Source organism: Panthera uncia, chromosome B4 (genome assembly GCF_023721935.1).
Source record: "Panthera uncia isolate 11264 chromosome B4, Puncia_PCG_1.0, whole genome shotgun sequence".
NCBI lineage: Eukaryota > Metazoa > Chordata > Mammalia > Carnivora > Felidae > Panthera > Panthera uncia.
This window is the reverse complement of record NC_064809.1, coordinates 2,836,692-2,846,233: the sequence shown is the minus strand read 5'-3', so window position 1 is coordinate 2,846,233 and position 9,542 is coordinate 2,836,692. Positions and strand designations below refer to the sequence as shown.

General features: G+C 63.7%; 1 protein-coding gene across 3 annotated transcripts in view; it reads right to left on the bottom strand.

The window, feature by feature from the left end:
- Positions 1-125: 125 nt before the first annotated feature.
- The window catches only part of PFKP (phosphofructokinase, platelet), a 45,638-nt gene continuing 36,221 nt past the window's right edge, over positions 126-9,542 (bottom strand). Inside the window, exons 14-18 of one of the 3 annotated variants that reach the window (XM_049624504.1) lie at positions 8,739-8,809; positions 7,218-7,305; positions 2,799-2,951; positions 487-651; positions 126-416 (exon numbers count right to left, since the gene is read on the bottom strand). In XM_049624504.1, coding sequence (XP_049480461.1) covers positions 285-416; positions 487-651; positions 2,799-2,951; positions 7,218-7,305; positions 8,739-8,809 — 609 coding nt within the window. In that variant the 3' untranslated portion in view covers positions 126-284. Of the gene's footprint in view, positions 417-486; positions 652-2,798; positions 2,952-6,485; positions 6,639-7,217; positions 7,306-8,738; positions 8,810-9,542 lie in introns of all 3 variants that reach the window. The other 2 variants (XM_049624495.1, XM_049624512.1) reach the window with 2 other exon arrangements.

Below are 9,542 nucleotides of genomic sequence, written 5' to 3'. Positions count from 1 at the left end.
GGGGGGGGGGGGGGGGGTGCTCAGAACACGGCAGCGGGTGGGTCAGGGCTCAGGGTGTGACCCTGCAACGGCAGCCGGTCCCGTTGCACTCCACGCGCCCTTCCCTGCAGATGCCAGGGACTTAAGCACATACTTGACTTGGTGAGATCGTAAACAACACAAAGCAAACTACAAAGCAAAAGTGAATTTTTAAAACGTGCCCTTCAGTGACTTTAACGCAACGCGCAATTACTACCGCGTTTCTTCGGGACCGTGGCAGAGACCGGACTGCTGCCCCTGCGCGCTCAGACCGTGAACCCGGATGGTTCTGAGAAGCCGGGGCGGGGGGCGGGGGCGAGGAGGCGGCGTCCGTACCTGAGCACGAGTCCCCTCTGGATGGTGGTCTTCATTTTCTCGGTCAGGTGCTCCACGTTGGCCTAGGGAAGAGTGTTCCGTTCATCAGGCGCCCTCCCTGTCGCCCGCGGCGGCCCCGTGGCACGGACGCACCTGCAGGTCACGGATGTCGAAGGGCTCTTCGAAGATGTAGGCGGCGTCGGCTCCGGCGGCAAGCGCCCCCATGTTGGCCAGGTAGCCGCAGTAGCCCCCCATGGTCTCGATGATGAACACGCGGCGCTTGGTCCCGCTGGCCGACTGCTTGATGCGGTCACACGTCTGGCCACAGAGGAGGACGCGGGTCATCCCACCCACCCCCGGGCCCTGCCGCTGCCCACCGCGGGGAGGGGGGGAGGGGGCGCCTGGGACCGGCTCACCCCCGCTGCCCACGTGGCCCCACGGGACGTGGGCGCCCTGACATCTGAGGGGCTCAGTGGGAATTTCTGTTCGGTTGGTTTCTTCCGAAAAGCTCCCCGTGACATTTGGGTTTTGGGCATCGTCACTCTGTCTGTGAACGGCACGTCACGCGAGGGCACCTGTGTTCTGGGTCAGATAGCAGCTCCCCGACCGAGGTCCTGAGAACCCTTACAGACCCTCGGCCTACAGGTCTCCCACGGGCCCTCCTCGAGACACTGGCTCAGGGACCCCTGTCCACCGCCTTCCCACTGCCCCACCAGTCCGGACCACCACGCACACTCCGGGGGCCACAGCGCCGCTCACCGGGCCCGCCCAGGACGACCGCTCTGATCCAGCGCTAGCCTTGCCGGGCCCCAAAACGGCACCTTTGAGTACCGGTCAGAGCCCCTCTCCGGGCTCCCCAGGCCGGCCCTGCTCCCGGGGTGTGGAGTCTGGAGGACAGGAGCCCCCAGCGTCACCGGGTCCTGACCCCGCTATTTCAGCCAGCCGCCCCCTCCCGGGTTCCTAAACCAGCATGGACAGCAGCCCTGTCCCGGGCTGGTGGTACACGCGGGGGGCGCTCTGCCTTGTGTGGGGGGGAGCAGGAGGAATCCAGGGGTGCTGATACACCCCCTGGCCTGCTCACGGTGGGAACGTCCCCTCCCAACCGTGGGCGCCCCGCAGGGGCAGCCGGAAGATTCTCCCAGCGCGATCCCTGGGCTGGTCCCGCTGGCTAACATTTCGCCTCACCGGGGCTTCAAGACCACACATCACGTGGAAACAAGGTGGAGCTGAGAACACAGTGAAGACAGAAAAGGGCCCGTGGACCTGGGTGTGAGGACGTGGTCCTGCCCGGCCCAAGAGCTAGGAGGTTAGACAGCCCCCAGGACGAGGTGTCTGCTGAGCGGGGCTTGGGGGGACCAGACCCGGCGGGGCAGGGGCGTGGTGGGTCCCACCCAGCACAGACCCCTGGCGGAGCCACGTGAGCACCAGAGGCCCGACCCCCAGAGCCTCGCCGCGCTCCGTGGCCGGTGGCCGCTTCGTGGCCTGCCCGAGGGCCTACTGTACCCGCGGAGAAACAAAACTCCAAGCAGGTCACGGGTGGGAGCCGCCAGCCTGGGAACGAGCCTCTCGGGGGCCGTGGCCCTACTCAGAAGCAGAAGGAGCTCCCCTCCCAGCAGCAAATTCGGTGAGCAAAGGAGCACGACACTAGGGTGCACGTGTCACGAGCTAAAGGCTGCAGCACAGCGCGTTGGGGACGGAGGCCCGGAGACAGCCGCCCCTGTCCCCTCACCGTGATCCAGCTCCGAACCGCCAGCCAGGACCCAAGCTGCCGTGTGCCCGGGGCCTCCGGCAGACAGGGGGCTCTGTGTGGCAAGCGCGGGAGCCCAGGGCACACGAACGTCAAGGACGCGGCCGACCCCGGGCCACCGCCCCACACCAGCCTGCCGCTGGGCGACAAGTCCTCGGCAAGCACGGACCACACGGACCAGACGGGGCCAGGGCAGAGCCCGCCGGACCCTCCGGCACGGGACACCCTCCCTGGGAGCAGCGCCCCCCACTGTACAACCACGGGCCACGGGTGGTTCCACGCCGTGGCCGTGCCCCGCTGCCCCCGGAGCGCTCACCCTCGCAGTCCCCTGACCCCCGTGGCGTGCCCCCGGACTCCCGCCAGGCCCTCCCTGGACACCACGTCCAGGCCGGCTGTCGTCCTGAGCGCGAGCACAAACCCACGCAACAGCAGGGCCTCCGGGGACTAGGGGTGCAGACCCCACCCAGGACACGGGAAGAGGCTCCCTGTTTAGCCGATGAAGGTCAGCCCTCCCCACCACAGGGAGGGTCACGCAGCCGTGGAAGGTGTGACGTGAACTCCGGCCCGCGGGAAGTAACGGGAACTGTGGCTCGTTACTCCTGCAGGCCTGGGGGGGGGGGGTTCCTCCCCTTGCCCCGCGTGTCCAGGCAGGAAGAGGAAGTCCCTAGAATCCGGCCTGACCGGCAGTGTCGCCAGAGGGGCAACAGGGCCCTCTTACCTCTACCAACACATTGAGGCCAGTGTCAGAACCCATGGAGATGTCTGAGCCTGGGACGTTGTTGCTAATGGTGGCCGGCACGATGCAAATGGGGACGCAAAACTCCTGGTGGCTGTCACGTGCCTGGGCCAATAGGACCGAGCCCTCGAACGCCTGAAGCAGTGGGGTGGGCAGTCAGCGGGGCGTCCCCGGCACCTCCCTGACGCCACCGGGCGGGGCCGCGTCCTCGTGGGCCAGGGGGATGTCCTCACGGGCCAGGGGGCGGCAGCTCGGGGGCCTCAGTGGGGTGAGATGTGGGAGCGGGGACACCCACGGGGTGTGGGGCGTAGGGTGGGGGGCCTCCCGGAGGAGGGGACGCAGGCAGGTGGCAGCAAAGCAGGGGCCAGCGTGTCAGTGGAGGACAAACAGCCAGTCCCTTCTTGGTGTCTCGGAGGAGGCGAGGGAGGCCAATTGGGAGGGGGCTTAATTCAGGGCCGGCCTGGCAGCTTTGTGCAGCGGGTGGGGGTGCAGGGCCCTGCCAGGAGGCCTCCACGATGACCCAGGTCACTGGAGCGGGCCGCCCCTGCCCCGAAGGTGGCCGGAGGGCTTGGGCGCACCTCTGCTGGTCCCCGGGCCCTTGTCACAGGGGCGGGGAGCCCCAGCGCTGCTCTGGAACCACAAGGTGAAAACGTTTGCATCTGATGTCACAAAAGGGAGCGGTTCTCAAGCAGGGGGCAGGCGCTTGCGGTCTATGCCCTGGAGCGTTAACCGGAATGTTCGTTAGCGGCCACGGGCCCACCGCCCACCGTCCCCGAGGCCCCCAGGCTCGCTGAGCGGCTGGACACTCTGGCAGACCACCTGCGGGCGAATGGACCCCCGGACGGTCTTTCCTCGTCCCGCCTGCAAGGCCCCTGTGCACCTGCTACAGGGACGTGCACGTCTGAGGGCGGCGGAGGGGGACCCACGCCTCCTGGAAAGGCGTGTGCTCTCTGCTGCCTTGTGTCTCCCCCGAACACATAGGGTTCTAGGGCGGCTGTGGCCCGAGGACACGTGGATGGTGGGCCCGTGGCAGGTTAGTTCGGGGAGCGGCCCCAGTCCACCTCAGACCACGTAAGTCACACGGGGCACCGGCAGGGGTCACGGGGAGTCACGAGGGGCAGCCCCTGAGGCCGGGAGGGCTCTCAGCAGCAATAAATGGGGTGTCCGTAACCGGAAGCACCTTCCATGTTCTGGTTCCTGTTGCTGCTTTTTCCCTCATGTCCCGAGAAAAGGAGGGGGACCCTCCAGCGGGGACGGGGAGACAGGCCAGCGGGGAAAGCGAGCGTGCAACTCTGGGGACAGACGTCCCGCCCGAGGTCCTGGGGGCAGGGACACGGACGTCCACTCTGGGCGCGTCTCACAGCACAGCACCGCCAACCCAACCCGGGCGCTCGGAGAAAAGGCAAGACGTTCTGGGGGCGAATAACACTGCAGCCGCCTTCTCGGCGTCCGCGGCCACACGGGGCTCAGCCGCCCTCAGCTGTGGCTCTGCCCACGTAGGAACAGCGTTCAAACCCCTGCTCAGACGGGGTGCTGCGACGCATGACACACAGAGATCCGTCGGGACAAAGACGAAACAGCCAAAGGACAGGACCGTCACAGTAGTAAGATGGCCTCTGGGACCCCCGCGGCGGCTGGATGGCCAGACCCGTCCCTGGGCACTGCCGACATCCCCTGGGGGCAGAATCTCAACTAAAGGGGGGGCTGGCGCTAGAGATGCCCCCGGGGCATCTGGACACGAGGCTTCAGGCCCGCGGGTGGCCCGTCCGGGAAAGAGGTGTCCTGAGTGCGGGGGACGGGCCCACACGGAGCCCACTCTGGTCCCGGATCCCCCGAGGCGGGTCAGGAGGGACGTGGGGCGCCTGTGACTCGTCACGTCGGCCCCTCAGCGGGCTTCCGGCCCAAACCCAGACCTCCCCCAGACCACACCACTTCCTTCTGGCTCTCACGACCACAAGCGGCAAGAAACCAAGCAACGCGCACACTCCAGACGGAGTCCCTACACCCCGAGCGCCCGGCGAGCGGGGCGGGAGCGGGCGTCACCCCGAGCGCCCGGCTCACCACCCGTCACAAGCCAGGCCCGGCGCCGTGGTGCCACCAAAGCCACCTGCGGATCTGGAGCTCGACGCACACGCACACGGGCTCGCCCGCTGCGGCCCCGACCGCGAGCCGGTGCCTTTGTCACCGGTTAACTGGCTTTGAGAGACTCCGCGAGAGACCAGCTCCAAACGGGCATACGCCAAACTTCCGCATCCCGGGGAAGCAAGCGGGTAACCTGGGGTCCCCCCGCCTATTCTGGTTTCCGGATTGTCAGCAACACACGAGAATCAAATCTCTCTAGGCCGTAAGCAGTTTCTCGTAAGCAGAGGGAGCCTGGACGGATGAGTGAGAGATTTCGTGCCTCGAGGCGCACATCAAATGTCACGGGGAGATACACCCCACCCGGGGCCCAGACGTGCAGGTGACAACCTCCGGAGCCCCCACCCCCACCCACCCCGAAGAGGGGCTCCAGTCGGGTGACCGTTAGGAAACACGAGCTCCCAGCTGCTTCCACAGAGCGTAAGCAGGCGCAACCTCCAGCCAGGGCAGGAAAAGAGCAGGAAGACAGTGACGAAGGTCACGGCCAGCGGCCCTTCAGTGCACAGGTGAAGCCTGATCAGGAGCTGAATCGGGTCACAGCAGCAAAAGCAGGGCGGCTTGGGTGACGGCCCGGCGGGGTGCTCCAGCGAGGGGACGCCGGACACACGGGTGGGGCTTTTTAGTAAAGAAAGCACACAAGGTTTAAGAAGCTCAGGAAAGAGAAGCAGAAATGAAGTGCTAAGCGTTACTTACCACGTGTATTTTATTTTAAAAGCGTTTCTTTTATTTGCCAGCACTAGAAACAAATTTTTGACGCCGTGGGTTTAAGAAAAAAAAAAACCCTAGGAAAACATTGATGGGATGGGTGTCTCACAAGGAAAATAAAGACTCGTGAATTTGCTGAAAAATCTTAGACGCCAGATGAAAAAGAAGAAACGTATTCTGTCGGTGGCTGTGCTTTAAGCTCCCACGCCGTTTCCCAAGTGTGGTTTTCACACATGGTAACACGGGCGTGTTTCTGTTGCGTTACTGCCTTTTGGCAGATGAACTAACGTAGTATCGGTGTTGTTTTCAGATGCGACTGAACGTGGCCAGGGTACAACGGGGGAGAATGATGCTAATGGCGATAGCCAGAAGCAGGACGGATGTACCGGCGGACTCAGGGGGTTGAAAAAAATGACACAAAACGGAGCTCGGGATCCGTCCCCAAACATCCACGCAGGGGCCACTGGACCCAGGATCCATCATACTAAGTTACGTTACGGGAGCGAAGTAAATTTGGCCCGGTCAGAAAAACGAACGTTCGCGATCATCCAAATCACGAAACCGTAACCCGCAACGACGGGAGTGCCACACGCTCCCCGTCAGTGCGCCCAGCAGGGACACGTCGTCCTGGCCGAGGCACAGGAAAAGGGGCGCTGGATTAGAGATCGCCAGACTTCAAAACAAAAAGAAAACAAAATACTGCTGTTCTGGAAACAAACCCGGGTCTGGTTTCCGTCTCTAGTGCACTGGCAGATAAAAGTGGGCCAGGAGGCGCCCTCCCGCTCAGCGTCCGCGGCACCCGCTTTGCTGGCCACGCAGACTCACGTCGGTGATGGTGTTCAGGGCGGTGTCCGCGCCGATGCTGAAATCGGAGCCCGGCACGTTGTTGGACACGGTGGCGGGGACCATGACCATGGGGACACAGAGCTCCTCGAACTTGTCCCGGGCAGCTGACAGTTCCAGCAGCCCCAGGTAGGCCTGTCAGGCGTGTGGTTGTGGGGAAGGAGGGAGGGGAGCAGAGGGGCCGTTAAAAAACACCAGAAGGCGTTCGCGTCACCGGGGACCAGCAATTCTGTGAGCGCAAAGGAGCCCAGAGGTCAGCGTCACGCAGAAGAGACACCGAGTCTCCTGTTCGCAAGGGTCTCATTACTTGAGGCCCTCACGTTTTCTTTAAGGCAAACGGAAAGCTCATCGGTCGAACGAAAGAAACATGAAGGTCTGCGGTCCGACGCGCGATCAGAAATGACGCGGCCACGTGACTGCCCTGCTCCCTGACGGCCATCAGGCCTCGGATTCGAGAGACGCCGTCATTTCTGCAGACTGCAGATGCGTGAGGCTCACCGACAAGGTGCCTCCCCCGTGGGGAGCCCAGCTCTGGCTCCCCGATCCAGCTGCTCCGTGGGAGCCGGGGAAGCGTCCCACGGCAGCACGACGACTACCCAGTGGCAGCTGGGCCCGGGGGACCACGCCCCCACACTGCCCTGTGCTTGCCGCAAGCCTCCCCCCTCCAACCGACGGCCCTGACGAGCCCGCAGGTGCACAGAGACAAGGACGTACCTCAAATCCACCAATGATCAACAGCGCGTTGATGCTGTGGGTCCGCATCTGCTCGGCGATCGCCTCCAGGGACTTCCCGGGCAGCGTCCTACAAACAGTGCAGTCACACGTGAGGCCAGACGGACCTCGCGCAGCGGACGGACCCCGCCGGCACCCCCACCCCGCTCCCCGGGCCGGGCCCCGCGGCTGGACGGCAGAGCTGGGAAATCAAGTCTCCCGGGAGCGTTGTTTAAAAAAGGAGGAGGGGCGCCTGGGTGGCTCAGTCGGTTAAGCGTCCGACTTGGGCTCAGGTCATGATCTCGCGGTCTGTGAGTTCGAGCCCCACGTCGGGCTCTGTGCTGACTGCTCAGAGCCTGGAGCCTGTTTCGGATTCTCTGTCTCCCTCTCTCTGACCCTCCCCTGTTCATGCTCTCTCTCAGTCTCAAAAATAAATAAATGTTAAAAAAAACAATTTAAAAAAAAAGGTAAAAAAGAAGGGAAAGAAACGCTCATCATCCCGTAGTTGGGCCTCAAAAGGACCCCAGTGCCTCATCAGAAAACAACAACGCGCCCCAAAAGCTCATGAGCGTTCACGGGAATTGTTTGAACAGAAGCTTCCTGTTTCCGAGTCCCGTGCGCACAGCTCGCCCAACCTGATCTCAGCTCACGTCCACACTCGTCCACACCTGCTGGTCTTCTCCTGTCCTACCTCCTGGTTCGAGCCCCACGGCCCACGCATGGAACCAGACAAAGCACCGCCGGCCACCCTGCGCCCCTCTCTTCCCTTTGTGCCGACTTCGCATAACGTTCACCCTTCCGGGACGCTTACGGGGACCCTCAGGGCAAACCCTCGTGATGTCAGCGACAAGGTCGCCCCGTGTCTACAGTGAGCTCAGCCCAGAGCCATGGCTGGGGCTGGAGAAGCAGACACGAGTGGGTGTCGCAGGAGCTCGGGAGGGGCTCAGGGCTGGGGGGGCAGGCGCCCGCCTCCGAACGGAACTTTGCCGCCCGGATGGCTCGACGGCCAGCAAGCCGCTTCGGAGAAGCAGTGAGCTCGCGAGCGGCTGGGTACGTGGGCACCCGCCACGCTGGGGAGGCTCACTGGAGGCAAAACCGCTCCCAAGTCATCTGCCTCGGCTCCGGTCTGGGGCCCAGCCGTGGGCTCCCCAAAACGTGACCCGGGTCCCTCGTGGGGTGGGCTGGGGCATGGATTCCTTCACAGCAAGGGCAAAGCAGCAGCTTCTGGGGTGTCGGCTGAGCGTCTGACTCTCGATTTCAGCTCAGGTCGTGATCCCAGGGTCGTGGGATCGAGCCCCGTGTCGGGGTCAGTGCCCAGCGCGGATTCCGCTTGGGATTCTCTCTCTCTCCCTCTGCCCCTCCCCCGCTCACGCGCTCTCACCCTCTCTCTCAAAACAAATAAGTAAATTAAAAAAAAAAAAAAAACCAAAAAACCAAAAGCAGTAGGTTCTGCACCAGCTGCTCTGGCAGAATGTGAGCTTTCTCCTCCCAAAGAGCAGGTCAGAGTCCAGACGGAGAAATTACCGTTTGGTCCCAAGAATGGAGCCTCCTTGGCCGGTCCAGCCTCCGACATCCGCCCAGCCGATCTCCTTTATCTGATGCGCAAACACAGAGTCAGACGGCAGAAGGGACAGAGGACAGGGTAGTTTTGAGACTGGCTCCCAGGCCTGGAGCCTCCAGCGGGCCGCTGGTCCCGAAGGGCCCGCGCACCCCTCGGAAGCCGCTCCCGTCGCGACACCGAGCAAGTCACGTGCATCCTGGGGTGAACCTGGAACCCAGGCCGCCAGGGCCCCGCCCTCCCACCGCGGGCTCCAGAGCCACACTCTGCGGGCCACACTCTACCCATGGGAACTAAGGAGCGATGGACATTGTTGTTTTTCTAAATTGATGTAACTTCTTTAACTAAAAACCGAGAGGCATCTAAGGAACCCAGCTGAGGCCCGCCGGGCACGGCCTCCCTGGCCAGCTCTCCCCTCCCTCCCTCAGAGGGGAGCCCGTCACGCCCACGTCCTCAAAGACCCCAGCACACAGCCGTCTGCTCCCTGGACGCCTCCCCCAGGGCGTCCGGTAGACACACGCCTCCCACGAAACCACTTGCCACTCGGGCCACAAATGGAGTCATTCTGGCTTCCTTCTCTCATACCTGTGTCCATTCCGGGGGTGAAGCCCACTGGCCCTGCCTTCAAAACACAGCCGGTGCTGCAGACGGCTCGCCCACTCCACCCCTGCCAGACGGGACAACCGCCCTGGCTCGGCACCTCCCCCCGCATCATCTCCCCCCGCCTCAGCACCTCCCCCTGCATCATCTCCCCGTGGCTCAGCACCTCA